This window comes from Rhinopithecus bieti, unplaced genomic scaffold (assembly GCF_001698545.2).
Source record: "Rhinopithecus bieti isolate Rb0 unplaced genomic scaffold, ASM169854v2 scaffold_31787, whole genome shotgun sequence".
NCBI lineage: Eukaryota > Metazoa > Chordata > Mammalia > Primates > Cercopithecidae > Rhinopithecus > Rhinopithecus bieti.
In genome coordinates this window covers 5,722,097-5,749,459 of record NW_016814655.1, presented here as the reverse complement: position 1 = coordinate 5,749,459, position 27,363 = coordinate 5,722,097, and the positions used below count along the sequence as shown (strand labels likewise).

Genomic DNA, 27,363 nt, shown 5'->3' with positions numbered 1-27,363 from the left:
TTTTGAGACCGAGTCTCACTCTGTTGCCCAGGCTAGAGTGCAATGGCGCGATCTCGGCTCACTGCAAGCTCCACCTCCTGGGTTCATGCCATTCTCCTGCCTCAGCCTCCTGAGTAGCTGGGACTAGAGGCGCCCGCCACCACGCCCAGCCAATTTTTTGCATTTTTTACTAGAGTCAGGGTTTCACCGTGTTAGCCAGGATGGTCTCGATCTCCTGACCTCATGATCTGCCGGCCTCAGCCTCCCAAAGTGCTGGGATTACAGGCATGAGCCACCGTGCCCAGATCCTTCTATGTACTTTTTTTTTTTGAGACGGAGTCTCGCTCTGCCGCCCAGATTGGAGTGCAGTGGCCAGATCTCAGCTCACTGCAAGCTCCGCCTCCCGGGTTTATGCCATTCTCCTGCCTCAGCCTCCCTAGTAGCTGGGACTACAGGTGCCCGCCACCTCGCCCGGCTAGTTTTTTTTTTTTTAGTAGAGACGGGGTTTCACTGTTTTAGCCAGGATGGTCTCGATCTCCTGACCTCGTGATCCGCCCGTCTCGGCCTCCCAAAGTGCTGGGATTACAGGCTTGAGCCACTGCGCCCGGCCCCATGTACGTTTTATAACAACTTTTCTTTTTCTGAGACAGGGTCTCCTCTGTTACCCAGACTGAAGGGCAATAGAGTAATCATAGCTCAACGCAGCCTTGAACTCCTGAGCTCAAGCAATCCTCTCACCTCAGCCTCCCAAGTAGCTGGGACTACAGGTGTGCCCCACCATGTCACAGTAATTTTAAAATTTTTTGTACAGATAAGGGCTTCCTATGTTGCCCAGGCTAATCTTAAACTCCTGGCCTCAAGCGATCCTCCTACCTCAATTCAAGCCTCCCATAGCACTGGGATTACAGGCATGAACCACTGCACCCAGCCACAATTTTTCTTTTGAAAACAAAGCAATACGCCTTTTACTGAGCTTTATTTTTTCATTTTATAAAACAGAAGAGTTTCCTAAACGCTGCTTAAACGCTGGGATCAATACCCTTTAGCCCAGTTCCCTATAAATCTTTATTATTTATTAACTGAATTTTTTTTTTGAGACAGGGTCTCACTCTGTTGCTCAGGCATGTTCACAGCTCACTGCAAACTCTACCTCCTGGGCTCAAGTGATCCTTCCACCTTAGCCCCCTAAGTAGCTGGGACTACAGGCATGCACCACCCCACCTGGCTAAGTTTTTTATTTTTTGCACAGTCTCCCTATGTTGTCTAAGCTGGTCTTTAACTCCTGGGAGCTTCCACCTCAGGTTCCCCACCCATGATAAATTTTTTTTATATTAAGAGAGTAAGTAAACTTTGTAAAAGAAAATGTATTTTAACAAGTTCTCAGGGTCGGGTGCAATGGGTCACACCTGTAATCCCAGTACTTTGGGAGGCTGAGGTGGGCAGATCACCTGAGGTCAGGAGTTTGAGACCAGCCTGGCTAACATGGAGAAACCCCGTCTCTACTAGAAATACAAAAATTAGCTGGGCGTCGTGGCACATGCCTGTAATTCCAGTTACTCAGGAGGCTGAGGCAAGAGAACCGCTTGAACCCGGGAGGCAGAGGTTGCGGTGAGGTGAGACTGTGCCACTGCAATGCAGCCTGGGCAACAAGAACAAAACTCCATCTCAAAAAAAAAGGGTATTCAATTAACAAGAACAAGCAATTTCTCTAAGTCCTAGTTAATTCAAGTTTGACTGTATGAATTAAAAGACTTACCTGTCCAAAGCACTTCAATTCCAGGTAGAAGCTTTTCACCCACAGTCCTTAAATATGGAGACTGAGACACATTTGGATAACAGAAAGTGCCACAATATTCTAAATGTAGGGAGAAAAGTAAAAAAGTCAGGAACAAAATGTTCATGGGTTTTTTGTTTGTTTGTTTTCTTTGAGACGGAGTCTTGCTCTGATGCCCAGGCTAAAGTGCAGTGATGAAATCTCGGCTCACTGCAACCTCCGCCTCCCGGGCTCAAGCTATTCTCCTGCCTCAGCCTCCCGAGTAGCTGGGACTACAGGTACATGCCGCCACGCCTGGCTAGTTTTTTTTTGTATTTTAGTAAAGACGGGGTTTCGTCATGTTGCCCAGGCTGGTTGCAAACTCTTGAGCTCAGGCAATCCACCCGCCTCGGCCTCCCAAAAGGATCATGGGTTTTTGCATGTGGAAAAAAATGTCTGCCAATTCTAAATTCTTTTCATCCAAATGATAAAAGGCCTCCTACACGGAATTAAATTCAAGTGGACAGTTCATTTAAGAAATTGATGGCCGGGCGCGGTGGCTCAAGCCTGTAATCCCAGCACTTTGGGAGGCCGAGACGGGCGGATCACGAGGTCAGGAGATCGAGACCATCCTGGCTAACACGGTGAAACCCCGTCTCTACTAAAATACAAAACTAGCCGGGCGAGGTGGCGGGCGCCTGTAGTCCCAGCTACTCGGGAGGCTGAGGCAGGAGAATGGCGTAAACCCGGGAGGCGGAGCTTGCAGTGAGCTGAGATCTGGCCACTGCACTCCAGTCCAGGCGACAGAGCGAGACTCCGCCTCAAAAAAAAAAAAGAAATTGATAAAATCTGATACTTTTCCTCCAACAGTAGCACAGATCAATTCTTATGATACTACGGTTACTAGAAATACAAGTTTACTAAAGAAACAAGAACTGTAGCATTTTCTATAGAATTCTGAATTGCCCACTTTTCTCAGTTACAATTAAATGCAAACAGAATGAATTGATAATATCATAACAGAACTAATACAAGAATATGCCAAGGGCAGCTGGGCACAGTGGCTCACACCTGCAACCCCAGCATTTTGGAAGGCTGAAGCGGGTGGATCACTTGAGCCCAGGAGTTTGAGACTAACCTGGGCAATATGGCGTCTCTACCAAAAATAAAAAAATTAGCCAGTTTTATAACCCGGTCTCTAAATAATAACACAAATTTAAAAGTAATAAGTAAAAAAAACATTTTTTTTTTTTTTTTTGAGACGTGGTCTCGCTGTCGCCCAGGCTGGAGTGCAGTGGCGCGATCTCGGCTCACGCAAGCTCCGCTTCCCGGGTCACTGCCATTCTCCCTGCCTTCAGCCTCCTGAGTAGCTGGGACTACAGGCGCCCGCCACCCGACGGCGCGCCCGGCTATAATTTTTGTACTTTTAGTAAGGAACGGGGTTTAACATGGTCCTCGATCTCCTGACCTTTGTGATCCGCCCGTCTCGCCTCCCAAAGTGCTGGGATTACAGCGTGATTACAGGCGTGAGCCACCGCGCCCGGCCAAAAAACATTTTTTAAAAAGGCATATACCAACGGCTATTAGTACTCAACTGCAACTTAAACTGTAACTCGCAGCTAATTAATTCCCAGTATAATCTTAAAACTTTTGGGTACTAATGTAGTACTCAACTAAAATAAGGTTCCCGGCTCATAATACACACAAAGAAAGTTAAGTAATTTAGTCTAAAATTCTTCTTCCTGAACAGGGAAGTCTGGGGAAAAACTTCTCGTAAGTTGAATTTTGAGAAGCAACTAACAGACTAAAATATTTTCAATGAAAGAAACCAGAGGGGCAAAAGAAAGGAAAAGAGGAAAACTGTTAAGTTTTCTATGCTGACTACTTGAAATAAGAGCCCAGATGGAAGTGGGAGGAGTGCAAAAGGGACAGATATGCATGGGCAGAAAAAGGGGACAAGTAGGAGGAAATGAGAAGTGACTAAGGTAAAAGCAAAGTAACTTGGTTTTTCTCCAGTTTTCATTTCAATACTATCCCTCTCTTAATATTGACAAAGTTCACATACTTCCAGTACTAAAAAATACATAGAAATCTTTTGTCTAGTCAGTTGTCATTTATTAGTTCCTAAAATTTTTCCAATTTAGGATCTTGAAAAATATCTTCTAAAAAAAAAATTCCTACTTTTATACACTAAGGAAGGAGGGAAATGGAGAGACAATGGGGCCCATGGTCCTTTATAAGTTACATATTCTAAGAAAACTAGTTAAATATAAAGCCATTATATACAATACCTGTGGGACAGAAGAGGAAAGTTTCTGGCTCTCCTAGGTACTGATAGATTTCATTTGTGATGGAGACCTGGGCATGAGCAAAAGAACTGAATACCTCTTTGTCTGCTGCACACATATTATGGTCTATATCATCAAAAAGCAAAGCAAATGACCTGCACCCAAACTGAGAAACCTAGGAGGAGAAAAAAAGAATCAAGAGTAAAAAAATTAAGAATTCCAAACATTAAAGTATAGAGTTAATAGTTATACTTAATATCCAATATTTTCCTTACTAGAATGTTCAAAGACAGGTTGCTTTTACATTTTTAATTTAAAAAATTCTAAGTCAAAAAGAGTTTTGGGACCCATTTCTCATTTGGGTTTGAATGCACTACAGGTTAAGTATTCCTTATCTGAAATGCTTGGGACCAAAATGTTTTGGATTTTGGGGTTTTTTTTTGGATTTTGGAATATCTATATTATATTCAGCATCCCTAATCTGAAAATCCAAAATCTGAAATGCTCCAATTATCATTTCCTTTGAATTTTATGGAGCTCAAACAGTTTCATATTTTGGAGCATTTCAGATTTCTGAATTAGGGATACTCAACCTATATGACAATATGATCCAACAAAGTTTCTACAAAGTGGCCTAGCCTCTTGGCTACCTCATGGGCTGCTGACTGTAGAAGACCCAACAAAGTCAGAAAAATACAGAAATATGAATAACCTTAAGACATGAAAAAGCCAGGCTATGTCCCAGTCCCAAAAGGTACACTGATCCCTTTGCAGATAAACCTAACCAGGAATGAATCAGAAAGAACAGTAGAATTTTATCAAATAGGAAAACAGCTTCATTAATGAAAATTTCAACTGCCTTAAATTTTTACCATTTTAATGCCACCCATATAAATCTTTGTCTAAAGAAACAAGACATGTATATAGAAAAACCAGCAAACTTAAAAAACAGGAAAATAGGGCCAGGCGCGGTGGCTCACGCTTGTAATCCCAGCACTTCAGGAGGCCGAGGCTGGCAAATCATGAGGTCAGGAGTTCGAGACCAGCCTGGCCAACATGGTGAAACCCTGTCTCTACTAAAAATACAAAAAAATTTGTCAGGTGTGGTAGCACACGCCTGTAATCCCAGTTACTCAGGAGGCTGAGGCCAGAGAATTGCTTGAACCCAGGAGGCAGAGGATGCAATGAGCTGAGATCGCGCCACTGCACTCCAGCCTAGGTGACAGAGCAAGACTCGGTTTCAAAAAAAAGAAAATGGAAGCCCCCTACATTTGACCAAAGGAAGTGTGCAGCTTTTACATTAAGCAAACTTTACACTCAATTAGGTTCACCTAGTCTGTTTTTCTTCTCATCTTGGGAAATTAGCCATTTCCAGACATCTCTTTGTCCATTAATTGAAAAAACTAATGTCTAATAGGTGAAACCCTGTTTCTATAATCTCAGTTTTAAATTCAAGCCAAGCAGCCTAGGGTATATATAATTTCTCAAAATGTGGTTCTTGACCACCAATCACCTAGATTCCCGGTCCCCACCTTATCAATTTGGGAAATAAAGTCCAGTAGTCAGCATTCTTTTAAGCTTCACTTCTAATCATTCTTTTAAGGCAGTTCTTACGCAAACTGAAATTTGAGAAGAACCAGTACCTCCAGTAAAGCTCTTTTTACTTAATTTGGAAAATATTCCTCTATCAGAAGGATTCAAGGCTGGGTGTGGCGGAGTGTGACTGTAATCCCAGCAATTTGGGAGGCTGAGGTGGGTGGATCACCTAAAGTCAGGAGTTCGAGACCAGCCTGGCCAACGTGGCAAAACCCTGTCTCTACTAAAAATATAAAAATTAGCCAGGCATGGTGGTGTGCCTGTAATAGCTACTAAGGAGGATGAGGCACGAGAATCGCTTGAACTCAGGAGGTGGAGGTTGCAGTGAGCCGAAATTGGGCCACTGCACTCCAGGCAAGAGGGTAAGACTCTGTCTCCAAAAAACAAACACATTCAAAGTAAAAAAATTCTTATAGAAACAAAGAAATACAAGGCCAGGCATGGTGACTCACACCTGTATTCCCAGCACTTTGGGAAGATCATGAGGTCAGGAGCTCAAGACCAGCCTGGCCGCCATGGTGAAGGCCTCGTCTCTACTAAAAATACAAAAATTAACCGGGCATGATGGCACGCACTTATAGTCCTAGCTACTTGGGAAGCTGAGGCAGGAGAATCACTTGAATCCAGGAGGCAGAGGAGGTTGCAGTGAGCCAAGATCGTGCCACTGCACTGCAGCCTGGGCAACAGAGCGAGACTCTGTCTCAAAAAACAAAACAAACAAAAAAAGAAAGAAATATGAATTTGATTTCTTTTTAACATCATAAAAGCAATTGAGCAAACTTTTAGTTTCAAGTACAGAGTCAGAAAAAATGAAAAAAAAGTAAGGAGTTACCTGGTCCAATTTACGTTTCAATGTGGATACTTCCTTGGGGTTAGAAAAAGTGATATCCAATCCAGGTGAGATCGCATAGATGAACTCTATCTCATATTCTCTTGCAGCAGAGATGAGAGTCATAAGTTGCTCTAAAGAACAGAGTCCATGTTTTTAGAAAGCAGAACAGAAAACTAAAAGAACTTTCACTGAAGGTTTAACTGAGGAGGTTATTTCTAACTTACAAAAAAAGGAAAAGATCCTTACATTTTACAAATTGTCATGTCCAACTTAACAACAGGCCATACAAAATGGTACAAGCCTGAAGTGATTTAACGTCACAGTAAGGAAAGAAGAACAGTTTTCACACCTTTGAAATCTGAACCAACAGAAAATAAGAGGCCCTTCTTTTTCACTTCCAAATAGTTTCTTATCCCTTTGGGGAAACAGGCTAAAATCAATAAACATTCTCCTCCCTTTCACTGCCATTTCTCAAAAACACTGAATTAACTGTCAATTCTCTTACTGAACTTAAGCCATTTCTACTTCCTGAAGCATTTGAAAGGCATAAAATGCAGCTGCTGCTTTTTTATTTTGAGAGTCTTGCTCTGTTGCCCAAGGCTGGAGTACAGTGGTACGATCCTGGCTCACTGCAACTTCTGCCTCCTGAGTAGCTGGGATTACAGGCATTACAGCTAATTTTTGTACTTTTAATAGAGATGGGGTTTTGTCATATCACCCAGGCTGGGCTCGAACCCCTGGCCTCAAGTGATCCACCTGCCTCAGCCTCTCATAGTGTTAGGATTGCAGGCATGAGCCACGGTACTGGATCTTGCTTTTTTTTTTGCCGTCTCTGAACAACTGGAATTCCTAACTAAATAAACCTACACATAACTACTTTATAATATGAAAAAAGAAAATGCTTTCTTAAGAATCAGGGTAGGCAGGCCCAATGGCTCATGCCTGTAACCCCAGGACTTTGGGAGGCCAGGCAGGAGGATTACCAGAGGTGAGGAGTTCGAGACCAGCCTGGCCAACATTGTAAAACCCCATCTCTACTAAAAATACAAAAATTAGCCAGGCGTAGTGGCGCATACTTGTAATCCCAGCTGCTAGGGAGGCTGAGGCAGGAGAATTGCTTGAACCCTGGAGGCAGAAGTTGCAGTGAACCAAGATCGTACCACTGCACTCCAGCCTGGACGACAGAACAAGACTCCATCTCAAAAAAACAAAACAAAACAAACAAAAAAACCAACAGAATCATGCCTGTAATCCCAGCACTTTGAGAGGCCACGGCAAGTTAATTGCTTGAGTTCAGAAGTTTGAGACCAGCACAGGCAGCATGGCAAACCCCTCTCTCTACAAAATATACAAAAATTAGCTGGGCATGGTGATCTGCACCTGGAGTCCCAGCTACTTGGGGGGCTGAGGCGGCAGGATTGCTTGAGCCCAAGAGATCAAAATTGCAGTAAGGCACTGAACTCCAGCCTGGGTAACAAAGTGACAAAGGCTGTCTCCAAAAAAAGAAAAAGAAAAAGAACCAGGAGTATGTCATGGCCTTCACAATCTTGATCTGTTTCTATCTATGAGAAAAACGTTAATTATAGATTTTAAGCTTTTAAAATTATCAACTGACAATTTTCCTAAATCAACTTACATACTACTACTATATACCATAGGACATATTTTTGAATAATTTTCAGCAGTATCTCAAGATAGTCATTTTCACTCTATTTTAATTATTGATCACATTAAGTTTCATTACCAGCACCACCAGAAAGCAATTAAGTTGAAGGCACACTTAAATAGAGTAGTAAACCACAACACTAGATGGAGACGGGATAAGTTGTAATTGCTTCTTCGTAATTCAAGAAAACTTTCAGCCTTCTGTGCTTTGGCTGGGCTCTGTAACCAAATATCTTGTTAGCTATACGTGTATACTATTTAATTTCAAGTACAAAAATGTTCCACCATTCACAAGTTCCCAAAGAAAAGCACCTCTCTAATTTACTCAGGTGGTTCAATGCTATACTACTAACTTTTCAGCAATTTTATGTAACCAACTCAACGTAAGTATACCCATAGCAGGCCGGCCGGGCAAGGGGGCTCAAGCCTGTAATTTCAGCACTTTGGGAGGCTGAGGCAGGCCGATCACTTGAGGTCAGGAGTTCAAGACCACCCTGGCCAACATGATGAACCCCCATTTCTACTAAAAATACAAAAACCGGCTGGGCATGGCAGCAGGCGCCTGTAATTCCAGCTACTGGGGAAGCTGAGACAGCAGAATTTCTTGAACTCGGGAGGCGGAGGTTGCAGTTAGCCGAGACCACACCACTGCATGCCAGCCTGGGGTACAGAGCAAGATTCTGTCTCAAAAAAGAAAAACAAATAAAAACAAAAAAACCCAAAGACAGCCTATTAATAGCTTCCCACTTTCCTGGACTAGGGTAAGGATCAGTAGTTGTTGACAAGGCCAAGCCATACTAGAGCCTGAAGCAAAAGGAACAATCACTAGTGCTGATCCTATCTTTACCTAAAATTTTAGCATTGTTTCCATCATAAATTTCTGCATTAATTTTGTTTTTAAAAAATATTGCATAAATTATTATTTATCTTGATTACTTTTTTGGGGGTCCCTTAAAATTTGCACCCAAGGTACGTGCCTCACTTGCCTTGCCCTGGGCCTAGCCCAGCTCCAGCACTTCTTTGCCCAGTGGCCCCCTGTTTATTCTACTGGCAGAAGTAAGCAGCACAATCTATGACCACAGAATAGGTGGAGTCAGCCTAGCACGCCCATGACATCACACATATGGTCATGACCTTGCTAGCGCAGAGCACTCTTTCAATCTCAGCTAACTGAATAGTTACCAGATAGAAGAAAAGGAAACTACCTACAAAATAAAAATAAAATGTCATAAAATTCTTGTACAACTACATTTAAAATATAACTTTTCTTCACAGATTCTGAATTTATGGATTAAAAAGAAAAAGATTACCAGCTTCCTCCACTGAATACATCTCTCGCCAAAACATCCTATGTTTGTAGTCATCTTTTGGGGCATACAAGTATGTATTTAATTCCCATTTCTGGAGCCTTAAGGAGAAAGAAAATTACATATGTATAAACAGGCAACATTTATAGGCTGTCAATCTCCATTTCCCTCTTCTTGGAGCATATCCATCTCATACTAAGCTAATATTCTATGACAGTAGCTTTTAACCTTTTTGTAATCAGTGGAATTTTAAAAATGAAGTATTACAGGCCGGACGCGGTGGCTCACGCCTGTAATCCCAGCACTTTGGGAGGCCGAGGCGGGTGGATCACGAGGTCAGGAGATCGAGACCATCCTGGCTAACACGGTGAAACCCCATCTCTACTAAAAATACAAAAAAGTAGCCAGATGTGCTGGCCAGCACCTGTAGTCCCAGCTACTCGGGAGGCTGAGGCAGGCGAATGGCGTGAACCCGGGAGCGGAGCTTGCAGTGAACCGCAATAGCGCCACTGCACTCCAGTCTGGGCGAAAGAGTGAGACTCAGTCTCAAAAAAAAAAAAAAAAAGTAAGTATTACAATGTATGCCAACATATAAAACAGTCTTAAAAAACATAACAGCTCTGGGTAAGGTGAAGCCCAAAACCTATTCAGCTCCCCAGGAAAAGTCTGAAAACCAAAGGCCTAGGTGAGGAAATAAGGGACCAAGGTAAAATAACTTCTGTAATTGACAAACTATCAAAATGCACCTGGGCTATTCACTGTTAGTATTTCTTCAAACGAAAGAAAATGTTAGGAGTTTAAGGTTCTCTCTCCTTCATAAAATAAAAATCTACCTTCTAAAGAGTTCCTTTCTCTGTTCCATAACCCAAGGTCTTCCGTAAAATCCTAGATTGAAAGAAAGAATGAAATTATATTCAGTTTTAAAATGTGGTAAGCTTTATTGAGAAAAGTTAAAAACATACAAGACAAGCCTATTTTGCAAAAAACATAAAATACACCAAATCAGAATGATATTTAATAAAATACTAAGGTTCCTTTATCTTTGGGTGGTGACATTAAAAGGTGACTTTTATTCCATTTTTGCTTAGGTACATTTTCTTATTTTTTTCTACTATGACATTAGTTACTTAGGTGACAGTTATTTTAAAACAAACATCTATCATTTCTTTTCACTGTTGATGAAGTCCAAATATATGTAAATCCAATTTTGTAAGAGATCTCAATCTTACAATGGTGAAGGGCAGCAATGTAATACAAGCTGCCAACAGTAACAATTACTTCCTAGAAGGATTAAAACTGCTTTAGAAAGGGTGAGGGGAGGCCAGGTGAGGTGGCCCATGCCTGTAATCCCAGAACTTCGGGAGGCTGAGTCAGGTAGATCACTTGAGGTCAGGAGTTCCAGACTCACCCTGGCCAACACGGTGAAATCCCGTCTCTACTAAAAACACAAAAATTAGCCCAGTATGGTGGCAAATGCCTGTAATCCCAGCTATTTGGGAGGCTGAGAAACAACAATCACCTGAACCTGGGAGGCGGAGGCTGCAGTGAGCCGAAACTGCGCCACTGCACTCCAGCCTGGGCAACTGAGTAAGACTCCATCTCAAACAACAACAACAAAAAAAAAAAAAGGAAAAAAAAAAGGGTGAGGGAAGATCAACATGTAAAGCAGTTAAAAAAATCAGAGAGCCAGGCCTGGTGGCTCAGGCCCGTAATCCCAGCACTTTGGGAGGCCGAGATGGGCGGATCACAAGGTCAGGAGATCGAGACCATCCTGGCTAACACGGTGAAACCCCGTTTCTACTAAAAAATACAAAAAACAAGCCGAGGAGGTGGCGGGCACCTGTAGTCCCAGCTACTAGGGAGGCTGAGGTGTAAACCCGGGAGGCGGAGCTTGCAGTGAGCCGAGATCCAGTCACCATACTCCAGACTGTGGAAGACGGAGCAAGACTCCGTCATCAAAAAAAAAAAAAAAAAAAAAAAAAAATCAGAAACTTAATTTTATGATCGTGGCTCTTTTTCAAAAAAAAAAAAAAAAAAAAAAGGTTTGTCCCTGCCAGGACGAAATTCAACTACTTGGGAGGCTAAGGGCAGGAGAATCACTTGAACCCAGGAGGCAGAGGTTGCGGTGAGCCAAGATCCGCGCCATTGCATTCCAACCTGGGTGACAGAGCAAAACACTCTCTCTCAAAAAAAGTTCCCGATACAATGATATAATCAAAGTGACCAAAAAATGCCTGAAACCACATTCCCAAGAAATTCAACAGCCTAACTGGCCCAAACAACAAACTCTCACGCAATCTTAATTACAGAGCAAAGGTCTGAATAAATAAAAATTCAAGAATGTTACTTCTGGTCCTAAATGAAAAGAATAAACAAAGAAAACTCAAGAATGTGACTTGCCCCAGAGTATCCTATAAGAGGACAAAATATTAGTTATGCAAACTGCAGAAAACAAACTTGCAGACTGATGACCTAAATTGTTGAATAAGCAACAAACTCGTATCTAGAACTCCCTAGTGTGCTTATCACAGCTCAAATCACACACTTTACATCTTGTCTAACCTTTCCTTTCCACCTGTCTCAATCTAATCATCAGTAAGAGATAAGGACAGCCTCTCAAGAGTACCATGAACAAGATTAATAAAAGCATTCTGAACACAAAATGTTCTACATAAACCCACACAGTCTATATAAGAGACTACTCTAGAACAGAAATTTCTGCAATGTATTTTAGCTCCAGCCTCTACGCAGAATGACTCCACTGCACCACAAAAAGGACAATGACAGACCAAATTAAAATTCATTACATACCAATGTATAAAACTGTAGCACTTTCATTCGGACAATCTAATGTTACCCTCTCACAAGTGATATAACATTTTTTTTTTTTTTGAGGCAGAATCCCGCTCTGTCGCCCAGGCTGGAGTGCAGTGGCACGATCTCTGTTCAATACAACCTACGCCTCCAACTCCCGGGTTCAAGTGATTCTCCTGTCTCTGCCCCCCGAGTAGCTGGGATAACAGGCGCCCACAACCATGCCCAGCTAATTTTTTCTATTTTTAGTAGAGACGGGGTTTCGCCATGTTGGCCAGGCTAGTCTGGATCTCCTGACCTCGTGATCCGCCCGCCTCGGCCTCCCAAAGTGCTGGGATTACAGGCGTGAGCTACCGCACCAGGCCAATATAAAATATTCTTGATTAGGCAGACCTATACAAGTCTTTAGCATCCCTACGGCACTTGGCATTGTCATTTTTTTCTTAAGGAGTAGGCATCAAACATCCTTTCAGAGTTGCTCCAATACAAAAAAAGACTTTCCAAATGTCTAGCTTCAACGTTTTAATCTTTAGAAACCCTACCTTGGCTATTTTGAGAGTCAGGTTCATGGTTTCGGTTGACTGGCACCACAAAGAGGAAGCAATGCTGTTAATGTATGAGTTAAAAACCAAGAAAGTTTTGTGATGGAAAGAAAACAAGAAAGAAATCCTAGCAGCAACTATAGTATTTCTATGCTCATTCATTTTAGGGCTGGTGCCAACCAAGAGGTATCAAAAACTAAAAAAAAAAAAAAAGAAAGCCAGGCGAGGTAGTTCATGCCTGTAATCTTAGCACTTTGGGAGACCGAGGCGGGCGGACTGCCTGAGCTCCGGAGGTGGAGACCAGCCTGGGCAACACGGTGAAACCCCTGTTTCGACTAAAATACAAAAAATTAGCCGGGCCTGCGTCTGTAGTCCCAGCTACTTGGGAGGCTGAGGGAGAATTGCTTGAACCCGGAAGGCGGAGGTTGCAGTGAGCCGAGATCACGCCACTGCACTCCAGCCTGGGCGACAGAGCGAGACTCTGTCTCCTCCCCCACAAAGACCAAAAACATCAAAACACAAAAAAAATCAGTGCTGGCTCAGGTGTTCAGTCACTAAGAAAATATACAAGGGCACGGGAGGGAAGAAGAATAAACGACAGAATGGCAGACAACTCTGTTCTTTAAATAGGAAGAATCGCCTTTTAATGCTATTCTAAACAAACCAATTTAAGCCAAATGAGTTTTCTCCTTTTATTACTGAAGGTATAATGGGCTGGCAAGTTTCCTTAGACTCATTCCAGTCTAGTTCCGAAATTTCTCAGCAATCTCTCATCCCCACCCCAAGATCTTTGATAACAAAAACCAGATTCTTTTTCTACAATCTCCCTGCACTCAAGCCAATAAATACATCGATATAAGTCACACAATGCAATCATTTTTGATGAACACTATATAGTAGTCCATTTTGATGAACACTATATAGTAAAAAACTGCTATATAGCAGTTTTCGATTCTGTAGTCCCCCAAATTCTGCAAGACAGTTAACTTCGCTGAACTCTTTCACGCCTTACTGTAGCAGCAAAGTAGCCTGTTATGGTCTGTACCACAACCACCACCCATTTTTCACAAAATACTCTAATTTATAAGGTGAAAAAAAAATAGAAAAGCTGATGTTCTCAACCTCGAGAGCAATCCTTTTCCATACCTTTTGGTTTTAAATTTTTTTTTTTACCCTTCTCCACGCCATTACACACGAGAGAAATATAAAACAAACATCTAGGAAACTCTGAGTCGGCCAAAATACTTCAGAAAACTCAGATATACGCTGTAATTGCGGAAAGAGCAATAATGTAACCTATTCGTGCCTCTATAGAGCTGCAAGGTGGACTATCTGTCCATTCTTATCCAGAAACTGTGAAAACAAGCATCTGGTAATTTTCCCTCACTACCAAAAAAGTCCATCATTCTTTTCGACTGTAAATGGGGAAAAAGGCGAGAAGGGCATTTTTAACGCCACTTCTGCGGTCACTAAATTCAAATTATGCATCTCAGATACTTTGAGAATCTGTGATTAAAGCCAAAGCTCCATCCTTCGACAGCAAAGTACAGTAGCTGGGAAAGAGGGTAATTTTCTAAGTTGCAAATGAATCTTTGCGGGGGTAGAGGGAAGCAACAAAAATATTCTAAGCAAAGTGGACCCTGAAATACTATAGGCCAACCGTGCTTCTCTTCACTCCAGAAGTACAAGCACGTCAATGTGGATCGATTTTCCACAAAAGTGGTGACAGAGGAACTATACACATTTTTTCAATGGAACGCAGACAACCCTAGAGAATAAGATCCCAAGGTACAAAGAAGTAGAACTCAGAGGCTAACAGAGCACCAGGCTCCTAAACACCGCCTCCTTAGGAGCTGACTTGGCTCCAAGCCCAAGACGGGTGGGGTCAGGCTTGTGAGTGGCCAGGGGGGAATTCGACGCCGTCTAAGGACGTGCGAGGAGATTCGGCCCAACATCTCGTCTCTCCCCCTCGCTTTAGCAAGGCCATATTTCAAACCCAAAGGCTTTCCAGACTTCTACAGCCTCCAAAAGCCCCGCCACCACCCTCCTCCCGAGGACAGAACGTATCAGTGCCAAGGTGGGGCGGGGAGGGCGCTCACCTTCCACCACGCCACACAGGAACCGCCGAGCCCCTCCTGCAGCCCCGGCCACCGCCGCTCCCCCAGCCCCGGCGGGGTTGTCTTCTCCGGGTGCCGGAGCTGCCGGTGGCTCCAGCGATGCCCCCGCAGAGGCGGCAGGGTTGGAGCTGAGCTCGCTCTCCCGCTCCTCCAGCGTCGCTTGGCTATCCTTCTGCACCATCCTCCTGCCCCCGGCCGCCGCCACCTCTGCGGGTCCTCCTCGGCCTCCGTCCGTTGGGCCACAGGCCCGGAGCCCTGGAGAGGGCTTCAGCTCCAAGTGTGCGCCCCTCCGGCTCCTTCCCCTCCCCCTCTGCCCTTCCCCCTCCCTCTCCGCAGGGACCCGAATGCCCGGATGAAAAGGGCGGCGGCACCGGCGCGAGCCCTTTGTCAGCCGCAGCCTCAGCTTTAAGCTGGGGCGCCAGAAGCCTAAGCGGAGAGCGAGGCTGTGACCTCTTGTTCCCTGGAAGAAGACGGCCAAGGGTCCTGTCCTCGTTCTCAGCCTCTGCTGCCCTCCCGTTGATCTTAGTTCTTCCGCTGTTTCCCCCCCGAAGCCCCGAGCTCTTCTCTGCTGCTGCCTCCACCGCCCGCTTCCTGTTTATCCGCACTGCGCTTGCGCTGCAGACCGGCTCAGACCGGTCCCCTCCGCCCGGCTCCCCCGCCTTTTTTGGGGCTAGCCTATTAAGCTCCTCTAGGTAGGGGGAAATAGAACAGAGGAGACGCGAAAAGCAGAAGGTAATGAAGGCAGTGGAATGTACCATTCCTCCTTGCCACCCTCCGGAACAAGCCTGACACCCTGGGACGGACCATTACCCCGCCCGAAGGAGGGGAGTATGGGAGGAGGCTGCGGCAGGTTGGGGCAATAGGGAGAAGGGGGGAAGGTGAAAAGGAGAGGCGTTTACTCTCTCAGTGCGCAGGCGCGGAACCGCGGCCTCTCGTTCTTAAAGAGATAGTAAAGAACTGACCTAGTTTCTATGGAGATTCTTGTAATAGGTGGGCTCATTACATCTGCCTGACCCAGGCTTGGTTCGGTAAAGACACCATTCGAAGGAGCTCAGCTCACCCCTCTGCCTTGAATCATTTTCGCCTAATCCCATTTAAAATGAAATCATTCGTTCATTCCTTCATTCAGTAGACATCTATAGAGCTTGCCTGGTGCTGGGCTCTAGGAACACTATGAGCTCACAGTACGGTGGTGGAGACAAGCCACCACACACGCAGTTCCCACAAGGTGTCCCCAAGAACTTCGGAGCTCAGAACAGGTGATACTCACTCCTCCTTTGGGGAAAGGCATGGCTTCACTTTTCAGCTGGATTATAAAGGATGTGAAGTTAGCTTTACTGAGCAGGGGAGGGAAGACAGTACTCCAGGAAAGTGGAACGAACAACAGAGTCCAAAGGTAGGGAGGCATGAAAAGCCTGCCTCGTTTGGGAATGGGGAGCGCGCGGTGTGTGCAGTGGGGCATGAGATCCCTTGGGCCTCAGCATGGGCATCGCTTCCTTGGGAAGCCTTCCCTGAGCCCTAGATGGGTTTGGGTCTCCTCGTTGTATGTTCTCAGAGCTCTCTTGTAGTCCTATCCTAATGCACTTTACGTTTATGTTGCTTGAGAAATCTGTCTCAGCCTGTGAGGTATGAACATGAAATGATGATTAAGACTTAGTAATGTCCATCTTACACTTAAGTCTGATATTTACCTCCTCTAGCCATAGCCCAACTTGTAGTTTCAGGGACTTTCATGGTCCCTCTTCTTTTCAGTCTTGGATTGTTGAGATGGGGGTTAGGAGGAAGCGTTTTTTGTTTGTTTTTTCAGATGGAGTTTCACTGTCCCCCAGGATTACAGGCGTGAGTCACCGCGCCCGGCCAAGCATTTTCTTTCTTTCTTTTTTTTTTTTTGAGACGGAGTTTCGCTCTGCCACCCAGGCTGGAGTGCAGTGGCCGGATCTCAGCTCACTGCAAGCTCCGCCTCCCGAGTTCACGCCATTCTCCTGCCTCAGCCTCCCGAGTAGCTGGGACTATAGGTGCCCGCCACGTCGCCCGGCTAGTTTTTTGTATTTTAGTAGAGACAGGGTTTCACCATGTTAGCCAGGATGGTCTCGATCTCCTGACCTCGTGATCCGCCCGTCTCGGCTTCCCAAAGTGCTGGGATTACAGGCTTGAGCCACCGCGCCTGGCCAGGCCAAGCATTTTCTTAAGGGACCTCCTGTGCTGAGAGTTAGGAGCCACAGCAGCTTCACTGGATATTGTGGTCCGTTGGGGTTGAGAACACAACTTTTTTTTTTTCTAAGAAAAGAGGTCTCACTTTTGCCACCCAGGCTCGTGCAATCATAGCTTAAGTATTGAATTCCTGGGTTCTCAAGGCATCTTCCTGCCTCAGCCATCCCGAGTAGCTGGGACTATAGGTGAGTGCCCGACACCACACTCATTTAATTTGTTCATTTTTTGTAGAGACAGGGCTCTCAACATCTTGCCTGAGCTGGTCTCGAACTCCTGGGCTCAGGTGATCCTCAGTCTCAGCCTCCCAAAGTGCTGGGATTACAGACATGTGCCACCTCACCTGGCAGAAAAGAAGTTTTATCTGAGGAATGTGAGTCCTCTTAAATTATCAGGCCCAGATGGCTGGGCACAGTGTTGGTGTTTGCAACCAGCCTGGGCAATATTGCCAGACACAGTCTCTATAAAAATATAAAAATACAGCGGGCGTGGTGGCTCACGCCTGTAATCCCAGCACTTTGGGAAGCCGAGGCAGATGGATCACTTGAGGTCAGGTGTTCAAGACCAGCCTGACCAACATGAAGAAACCCCGTTTCTACTAAAAATACAAAATTAGCTGGACATGGTAGCAGATGCCTGGCAGGAGAATCACTTGAACCAGGGATGCTGTGAGCCGAGATAGTGCCATTGCACTCCAACCTGGGCAACAAAAGCTAAACTCCATCTAAAAAAAAAAAAAAAAAGCCAGGCATAGTGATGTGCACCTTGTAGTGCTAGGATCTCACCATTGCACTCCAGCCTGAGCCACAGCGAACAAGATCCCTGCCTCTAAAAAAAAAAAAAAAAAAAAAAAAAAAAATTAAAAATTAAAAAATAAATAAATCTTTTTTTTTTTTTTTGAGACGGAGTCTTCTCTGTCCGTGCCAGCGCTGGAGTGGCAGTGGCTGGATCTCAGCTCACTGCATAGCTCTGCCCTCCCGGGTTACATCCATTCTCCTGCCTCAGCCTCTCGAGTAGTCTGGTACTGACAGTGCCCGCCACCTTCGCCCGCTAGTTTTTTGTATTTTTTTTTTTAGTAGACCGGGGTTTCACCATGTTAGCCAGGATGGTCTCGATCTCCTGACCTCGTGTATCCAGCCTGTCCTCGCTCTCAACCCAACAGTTGCTGGGATTACAGGTTTGAGCCACTGCGCCCGCCCTATAAATAAATCTTTAAAAATTAAAAATAAATAGGCCCAGCGAGGCATTACAATGACAGAATCAGCCAGGCTCAGTGGCTCACGCCTGCAATCCCAGCACTTTGGGAGGCCAAGGCAGACAGAAAGTCAGGAGTTCAAGAATAGCCTGGCCATCATGTTGAAACCTCGTCTCTACTAAAACTACAAACAATAGCTGGGCGTGGTAGTGCATGCCTGTAATCCCAATGATTTGGGAGGCTGAGGCAGTACAATCACTTGAACCTGGGAGGCAGAGGTTGCAGTGAGTCAAGATTGTGCTGCGCCACTGCCCTCCAGCCAGGGCAACAGAGTGAGACTCGGTCTCAAAAAAAAAAAAAAAAAAAAAAAAGAATAAAATGACAGGATCACATCCTACGCCTCCCTCTTTTGAGCTAGGTAATCATCTCGACATTGCTTGCTGTTGCCACAAGTAGCTATAAATTAACCTAATAATGTTGTACTGGACATTCTAACACATACCCTATAGTTTAACAATATATAGTCAATCAATAGCTTATGTTATTTTAATGTAAATTCTTGGTAAATAACTCAGGAACTGCCTCTTCTTTTCCTATAAAAATCCACTTGTAACTGCTACTAATCAGAGTGTCTATTTAGGGCAACTTGAATCTATGCTCCTGGGTTGCAATCCTCAAGCTTATAATAAACTCTCTACTTGTATTCATTTTGCCTCAGCTTCTTCCTTATAGGTTGACAGGAGATTTGGGGGCTGTCATTCTGGCTGACGTCCTTAGTCTCTTGACATTTTCCTCTTTGCGTTACATCTCATCCCATGGCGACCGCCAACAAGTCAGTAGCCACGATTTCTCCTACTTTCCACAGTCCAGTCTCATAGGGAAGGTTGGCCCCATTTCTGTGTCCCTCAAATTTGAAGAGTAGTTCTTACCACATAACTGCTATACACTTTCTCACCATACCACACCTCTCCCCACCCACCGCAACACCTACAACAGTAAACAGTGCTTAGTAGACCTATGATGAATATTTGTGGAATGAATGAGAGAGGACCCTGCCCTCACAGATTTTACATTCTGTTTGGAGAACCAGACAATAACAAATTCAGTACACACATAGGAACTCACAGTTTGTGGTAAGGGCTATGAAGGGAAGAAACCTACCAACTGCATCAAGGAGCTACTTCAGATGGACAAATAGGAAGGAGTAATTTAGGTGAGTAGTGATAGTGACTTGGGCTAGGAAACAGCATCAGAGACAGAGAGAGGTGGTGTACCTTTGGTGGTAGAATTGGTGATTGATTAAATGGGGGTGGAGGGAGAATGAAGGAGAGGAAGAAATGAAGACTTCTAAATTTTGACCTGAGCAACTAGATGGATGTTGGTATCATTTACTGAGATGGGAAAGACTGGAAAGGCATGAATCTAAGCTCCATTTTGAACATGTTAAGTTTAACCATTACAGATCCACATTAATATATCAAATAGGCAATTGGACTAGGCATGGTGGCTCATTCCTGTAATCTCAGCACTTTGGGAAGCTGAAGACTAGAGGAGGATCACTTGAGCCCAGGAGTTAAAGAGCAGCCTGGGCAACATAGTAAGACCCCATCTCTACAAAAAATTAAAACATTAGTGGGGTGTGGGTGGCACACACTTGTAGTCCTAGTTACTCTGGAGGCTGAGGTGGGAGGACCACTGGAGCCCGGGAGTTTGAGGCTGCAGTGAGCTATGATTGCACCACTGTACTCCAGCCTGGATGACAGGAAAAAAAAAAAAAAAGGCAATTGGATAGATAGGTTTTGGATTTCAGAAGAGAGAGTTCTGGGGATATAAACTTAGGAGCCTCTGCATATCGATGGTGTTTAAAGCCACGGGATTAGGGGTGGTTTGAAAAAGAGGCTTGGCCGGGCTCAGTGGCTCAAGCCTGTATTCCCAGCACTTTGGGAAGCCGAGACGGGCGGATCACGAGGTCAGGAGATCAAGACCATCCTGGCTAACACGGTGAAACCCCGTCTCTACTAAAATACAAAACAAAAAAACTAGCCGGGCGAGGTGGCGGGCGCCTGTAGTCCCAGCTACTCGGGAGGCTGAGGCAGGAGAATGGCGTGAACCCGGGAGGCGGAGCTTGCAGTGAGCTGAGATCTGGCCACTGCACTCCAGCCGGGGCGACAGAGCGAGACTCCGTCTCAAAAAAAAAAAAAGAAAGAAAAAAAAAAAAAAAAAGAGGCTTAGGTCTGAGCTGTGGGGCCTAAGATTTAAAATTCAAGTTGAGAAGGATGAGTCTATAAGGGAGGGTTGAGAAGGAGTAGCCAGAAGGGTCTGAGGAAAACCAGGAGAGTAGGAAATACTGGAAGGCAAGAAAGGAGAGTATTTTGAGATGGAGCAGCTGACAACATTCAGAACCCAACCAATGGCCAAGATGAAATAACCTGAAGCTGGCGTGGTGGCTCACACCTGTAATCCCAGCACTTTGGGAGGCTGAGGTGGGTGGATCACCTGAGGTCAGGAGTTTGAGACCAGCCTGACCAATATGGCAAAACCCCATCTCTACTAAAAATATAAAAATTAGCCGGGCATGGCAGCATGTGCTTGTAATCCCAGCTACTCAGAGGCTGAGGCAGGGGAATCGCTTGAACCCAGAAGGCGGAGGTTGCAGTGAGCAGAGATCACTCTACTGCACTCCAGCCTGGGCGACAATCTGAATGCCAACCTACTGCTTTTTTCTGAATCTCATCTGTAGGCTTGGGCTCTGGGGCACTTCTCAGCTTACTAGCAGTTCTCTGCTTCAATTCCACTAAACTTGAATCTACCTTCGAAAATGGAAACTGGGCCAGGCATGGTGGCTCACACCTGTAATCTCAGCACTTTGGGAGGCAGAGGTGGGCAAATTGCTTGAGCTCAGAAGTTCAAGACCAACCTGAGCAATGTGGTGAAACTCTGTCTCTACCAAAAATGCAAAAAATTAGCCAGGCATGGTGGTGCGCACCTGTGGTCCCAGCTACTTGGGAGCCTGGGGTGGGAGGATCACCTGAACCTGGGAGGTGGAGGTTGCAGTGAGCTGAGATTGTGAGACCCAGTCTCAGAAAAAAAAAAACAAGTGTCTCCATACCTATGTAATTATATACACACATTCACCATGTCCTTTCATCCACTATTATTTACTGAAGGCCTATTATGTGCCAGGCCTCAAGAATAAGATGGTGAAGAAAAAAACCCTAGTCCAGGCACTCAGGGAGCCCTCAGGAACTTACAGTGTATAGGAGAAGACAAGTAAATAATTACCCAAGTAAGTATATGGTTACAAACTGAGAAGTGCCATAAAGGAAAAGCAGAGGGCATCACGAGAGCCTGTCACAGCCTGCACAATCCTTTGCTTGGATTATGCATAACATGCACAGCATCCAACCCTTCACATACAACTCTTTTTTTTTTTTTTTTTTTGGGACGGAGTCTCACTCTGTTGCCCAGGCTGGAGCACAGTGGCGCGATCAATCTTAGCTCACTGCCAGCTCTGCCTCCCGGGTTCACGCCATTCTCTTGCCTCAGCCTCCCAAGTAGCTGGGACTACAGGCGCCCGCCACCACACCCGGCTAATTTTTTGTATTTTTAGTAGAGACAGGGTTTCACCGTGTTAGCCAGGATGGTCTGGATCTCCTGACCTTGCGATCCACCCGCCTCAGCCTCCCAAAGTGCTGGGATTGCAGGTGTGAGCCACCGCACCCAGCCCACATACAACTCTTTACTGTGCCCAAAGGCCACGGCTGACAGACTTGAGGGATTTGAGTCTAGTCTGAGTCCTGCTACAAACTCACTGAGTGACCTTGAGCAAGTCTTCCTTCTCTGAGCCTGCTTCTTCTATAAAATGGAGAGTTAGACTAGATCACATGTTTTTTTTTTTTTTTTTTTTTTTTGAGACAGAGTCTCACTCTGTTGCCCAGGCTGGAGTGCAGTGGTACCATCTCGGCTCACTGCAACCTCTGCTTTCCACTTCAGGTGATTCTCTGGCCTCAGCTTCCCAAGCAGCTGGGATTACAAGCATGTGCCACCATGCCCAGCTAATTTTGTATTTTTAGTAGAGACCGGGTTTCACTATGTTGGCCAGATTGGTCTTGAACTCCTGACCTCAAGTGATCTATCCACCTCAGCCTTCCAAAGTGCTGGGATTACAGGCATGAGCCACTGCACTCGCTCTAGATCACAGGTTCTTAACTTAGGACCCTTAGATGAGCTAAAGGGATACAAAAATGCATGGGAATTCTTGCGTTTTTTTTCTTCTGGATAATGGGCCCGTAGCTTTTATCAGATCTTTATGCTGACGACTCAAAGAAACCCAAGGACCTAAGGAGCAGATGGTTCTTTGATGATATAAGCAGGGAACACAGATGATAAAACAATGGACACTAAAAGTGAGTTTTTGCTTCTTGGACAACATATCCCTCCCCCTGACTTTGTCATGAGGGAGGAGAAGGCCTGATACTCCCCTATGGATGGTGAAACTTAGTCACCACATAATGGTGACCCAGAGAAAGGAGGAGAGGAACCTACCATTGGTGGGTCCCTCTGCAGGAGCAGAACACAGAATAAAGAAAGAGTGGGAACACACAAAGTCCGTGTCATCCTTTGTGCCATCTGCCTTATGGTGACCTGCGCTGGGTCCACTCCATCTCATTCCCCCATCATTCCTGGCTGGGGTATGGACACAAAAAATATTTATCTATACTGGAGGCAAGGTTGGAATGTTGACACAAAGGAACTTTCATTAGAAACTAAAGGGAGGGGCTGTGCACGGAGGCTCACGCCTGGAACCAGCACTTTGGGATGCACAGGCGGGCAGATCATATGAGGTCAGGAGTTCGAGACCAGCCTGGCCATCATGGCAAAAACTCTGTCTCTACTAAAAATACAAAAATAAGCCGGGCATGGCAGCGCACGCCTGAACCTAGCTGTTCAGGAAGCTGACGCAGGAGAATTGCTTGAACCCAGGAAGCGGAGGCTGCAGTAAAGCCAAGGTCACGCCACTGCACTCCAGCCTGGGCGAAAGAGAGAGACTCCGTCTCAAAAAAAAAAAAAAAAAAAAAAGGGAAGAAGAAAAAAACTAAAGGGAGCCCCCTCAAAAGAAAGCACTTTGAGATTAACTAAAAAGTCTATAAATTAGAAATCTGTGATTCAACTTGTAAGAATGTCAGCTAAAAAACAGCTTGCTTGGCACAGTCTTTGGGACATCAGTGTCCTGTCCTTCCTTCCTTGTCTCCTCTCAGGCTGTGTGGGAAGGAGATTCATGTGGGGGCCTGAGGTTGGGTGGGTTTCCAACCATTCCAGAGCCTGTGTCTCAGTCTCATGCCAAGGTATGGCCAACTATGGAAAAGAAAGCCACTTTCTTGGGGATCTAAAAGGCTGCAGGTGCATGAGTTAGGGGTTGTGTAGTATTTGTAGGTGGGAGGGACAAAAGGCAGAGACAGCAGCCTGTGCATAGCCATTGTGTTTTATTAGATCTGGTATATTTCTTATTTTACAAAATATATAGAAGAGCCCAAAATGCAAAGCAGTCAACAGTCTTCTGATGGGGAAGGGGGCTCTCTGGGGGCCCTCCCCTCAGATTTTGGCTGACTGGGAGGGTAAGCTGAATGGGACGAGCAGGTGTGCTAAGGGATGGCAGCATGGCTGGGGTGCTGACAATGGGGTTGGAACCTGGGTCCTATGGTCCCTGCCCTCTGAGTGTGCTAAGGGGCATCTCTGAGTAGATTGAGTAGAGCAAGAGGAGACTCTAGGGAACTGAGGAGGTTATCTGGGGGGCTGGGGAGAGCCCGGGTTGATTGAAGATCCTAGTGAATGCCCCCACACTGGGTTCAGATGCTATGCCTGCCTCCCTCCTTCCCTCTCCCTTCTAAGGCATCCACTGTGGGGAGTGATAGGCCCCAAGTTCAGGAAGGTCCCAAGTCTATAGAGAACATGGGAAACAAAAACTCAAGTCATAGCCCTCAAAACAGGGACGATGAGCAGGGAGGGTGGGATGAAACTTCGGCAGGCATCAGCCAGGACATCTCCCATCCACATTCCCCTGCCACAACCACCACCAACACATGCAGGAAGGAAGGAAAGGAAGCAATGCCAGGGATATGCCAGATATCTAGCCCCAGGCTCTCCATGGATACCGAGGAGGGTGTGGAAAATTTCTGGGGCATTTCCAAGGAGACAAGGTCTTCTGCAAAGCCTGGAAACTTATATTTTGATGGCCTGTGGTAGCAGACCTGTGGAACTTGGAGCTATAACCTGGTATGCCTGAGCAATCACATTGTGTCCAGGCCTTTCTATTCTCAACCCCAGCCACTTCCTAGGACCTATCCATTGACTCAGGCCCAAGATTTCTCCCTATACATTCTTGTCCCCCTCCCACAGGGCTCTCAAAGGCTGGTCTGAGAAGCCAGCCAGTGCCAAGAATGGAGCATTCTCTCTGAGAAGGGAGTTTTAGGGGAAATGTTTATGAAGTCAGGGATGGGGGAAGCACCATAGCAGGAGACATCTGTCTAGTGTGTTTCTAGAATGGGGGTAGGAGGTAGGGAACCACTCAATTCCTACAGGAGGGGCACTCTCAACACTGGGTGTCAGGCAGGAAGCGGGTGAGAGCTGGTGGGAGTTGGGAACACTTCCCAAGATGCACTCTGCCCACTCTCTGGCCCCTTCAGCTCCAGAGATCTGGACTACTGAATCCCCAAGCTCTTGGATCCCTCCAGCCCCCAGGGAGGCCTAGGACAAGGATAGACCTGGGAAGAGAAGGGTAAGGTCCACCTGGACTAGGGTTAGAGCATGGTCCCTCCAGGAAACACTGACCCCCTCTCCTGGGGGCTAGATGACATTGTCAAAGAGCTGCATGGACCTCATGATGTTCTCATCCTGTGGCCATGGTGTGAGCGAGGCAGATTGAAGAGACAGAAAGAGAAGGAGCTTATCAGAGACAGGGAGAGGGACACTGAGTCACAGATGGGGACATTCAAAGGCACAGAGGAAGGAGATGCCCAGAGAGACCTGAGGTAGGGAAGGGGTAAGCCTCCCACAAAGGAATAGGATTGAAATGTGGGGGTGAGGTGGGGAGGTGGTATTCTGCCCAAAGAAGTTTTTCCCTACATTACTAAATCAGGCCTGAGTCCAGGTCAGGGTAATGTAGAGGGCATGGAGCTGTGAGCTGTACCTTTTGACAAGACTCAATGAATTCCTCAATGGTCACCACACCATCCTTGTTTCTGTCCATCTTCTGCAAGAAGGTGGTCAGGCAGGGAGAACAGGAGGGATGGCAAGAGAGGCAGACAGAAGTCAGGTGAGTTCCCTGCTGGTTCTTGGCCTCCTTCTCTTCACTCCAGGGCCCTCCAGCCTACCCAGTCCCAAGTACCTGGAAGAAGTTCTCCACATGTTCCCTTGGGGCCTCCTCCCGGAGTGCAGGGTACGTGTACTTGCCCATCATGTCATAGATGGACTTCATGATGTCAAGCATTTCCTGTTAGGCCAAGAGAGAAGAGGATGCTTCCTCAGAGCCTCCAGCCTCCCTTGATCCCTTGCTTGTGGGCATATATGGGTCATATTTCCCTCCTATCACCCTCTGCACACCACCCCCATCACCACCACAGCCCCCCAGCCCTTCAGTTGCCCTGCACCTCCTTGGTGATGCAGCCGTCCTTGTTGAGGTCATACAAGTTGAAGGCCCAATTAAGCCTGTCATCTACAGTTCCCCGAAGAATCACGGACAAACCAGCCACAAAGTCCTGGGAAGGAGGCAGGAGGGAGCTGTGTCTTCAGGTACTCTTCACCCAACCCCTTCCCTGGGTTTGGCCTGGAGATCCTGGCCCTGAAGTCCAGGAAACAGGCTTCCCTGGCCCACCTCACCCAGCTCACCTCAAAACTGACCGAGCCATCATGGTTGGTGTCAAAGGCATTGAAGAGAAAAGTGGCATAGGTGCTGGAGTCTGCAGGGTGAGTGTGGAGAAGTTGGCTTCCACACAGGAGAGGACTTCCTACCTCTACGGAGCTCCCCATACCCCCCATCACCTTGGCATTCCCAGCCCCTCCAGAATTCCTCCCTCCCTCAGCCTAGAGAAGGACAGCTGCTTCCCTTCCCTTTGCACCTTGTCCCCTCACCTCCTTGAGGAAAGAACTGGGAGTAAATTTGCTTGAAGTTCTCCTCATTGACAATTCCGCTGGGACATTCCTGGAAGGAGAGAGGGCACCAGGCTGAGGGCAGAGACAAAATCCCCTTCCATTCACCACCCCCACCCTCCATGGCCCAAGACTCCCAGGGAGGGGGATAATCTTCAAGCCTCCAGAGGACTCACCACGTGGCTCATGTGATGGGAGGCAAGACTTCTTTCCCAGTGCACAAATAAAAAACATGGAACGAAACTGACAGTCTACAGGCGCCGCTTCCGTTCTGGCCCCGCCCCAGAACCTCCAGCTAGAAGTTCAGTCTCAGGGCCTCGCCTCCCTTCCACTCAGCACCTCAAGCATCCAAGCCATGCTTTCTGGGAAGCTGTGGACTGGCTTGGGTCCTCCTGTCCCACCCTGAGTTTGGCCTCGCCTTGCACTCACGTTCTTGAAGCCCCGGTACAGGACCTGCAACTCCTTGCGCGTGAATTTGGTTTGCTCCTGCAGCTGCTCCAGACCCTCAGGCCGGTGACACACGGTGGACAATTCAAACTCATCCTCCACGCTGTCTGCGGAGCGGTGAGGACAGCTGCGCCTCAGGCCCGGCCTCCGCGACCCATCTTCAAATCACTGACCCATTCACCCCCTCCCCGCCCCCGGTCCCATCCGATGCTGGAGACCAGGCTGCCAGTTCCCTAGGCCCGGAGCCAAGGACACTGAGGCAAGGAGAAAAGATGCTGGCTATCTTCGAGGTCTATCAGCGGGCCAAGGCCTGGCCTGGCCCCAGAGCCGGGGATCCGACTCAGTGCTCGCCCCTGGGCCCTGGATCCCTGTTTGGAGGGGAAGGCCCCCAACCGCATCTTCGTTTCAGAAAAGGAGGAGTGGGAAAACGCGTTCAAGAGGGGCGTCTGAGGGTGGGAGCTCCGGGCCTTCGAAG

General features: G+C 46.4%; 2 protein-coding genes across 7 annotated transcripts in view; both read right to left on the bottom strand.

Moving 5' to 3' along the window:
• OGA (O-GlcNAcase) overlaps positions 1-15,759 on the bottom strand; it is a 42,522-nt gene extending 26,763 nt beyond the window's left edge. The window contains exons 1-6 of one of the 2 annotated variants that reach the window (XR_001881422.1): positions 14,876-15,466; positions 10,254-10,305; positions 9,424-9,521; positions 6,449-6,579; positions 4,024-4,195; positions 1,736-1,834 (exon numbers count right to left, since the gene is read on the bottom strand). Coding sequence is in view for 1 of the 2 variants with exons in the window: in XM_017851728.1 (XP_017707217.1) it covers positions 1,736-1,834; positions 4,024-4,195; positions 6,449-6,579; positions 9,424-9,521; positions 10,254-10,305; positions 14,876-15,074 (751 nt within the window). In the remaining variant the exon portion in view is untranslated. Of the gene's footprint in view, positions 1-1,735; positions 1,835-4,023; positions 4,196-6,448; positions 6,580-9,423; positions 9,522-10,253; positions 10,306-14,875 lie in introns of both variants that reach the window. The other variant, XM_017851728.1, reaches the window with a different exon arrangement.
• An 8,003-nt stretch (positions 15,760-23,762) lies between these two features.
• The window catches only part of KCNIP2 (potassium voltage-gated channel interacting protein 2), a 19,758-nt gene continuing 16,157 nt past the window's right edge, over positions 23,763-27,363 (bottom strand). For 4 of the 5 annotated variants that reach the window (XM_017851731.1, XM_017851729.1, XM_017851730.1 and 1 more), the window contains 7 exons: positions 26,871-26,995; positions 26,424-26,493; positions 26,181-26,251; positions 25,943-26,050; positions 25,681-25,785; positions 25,483-25,545; positions 23,763-25,187 (listed from right to left, as the gene is read on the bottom strand). In XM_017851731.1, the coding sequence (XP_017707220.1) occupies positions 25,140-25,187; positions 25,483-25,545; positions 25,681-25,785; positions 25,943-26,050; positions 26,181-26,251; positions 26,424-26,493; positions 26,871-26,995 (590 nt within the window). In that variant the 3' untranslated portion in view covers positions 23,763-25,139. Of the gene's footprint in view, positions 25,188-25,482; positions 25,546-25,680; positions 25,786-25,942; positions 26,051-26,180; positions 26,252-26,423; positions 26,494-26,870; positions 27,034-27,363 lie in introns of all 5 variants that reach the window. The other variant, XM_017851732.1, reaches the window with a different exon arrangement.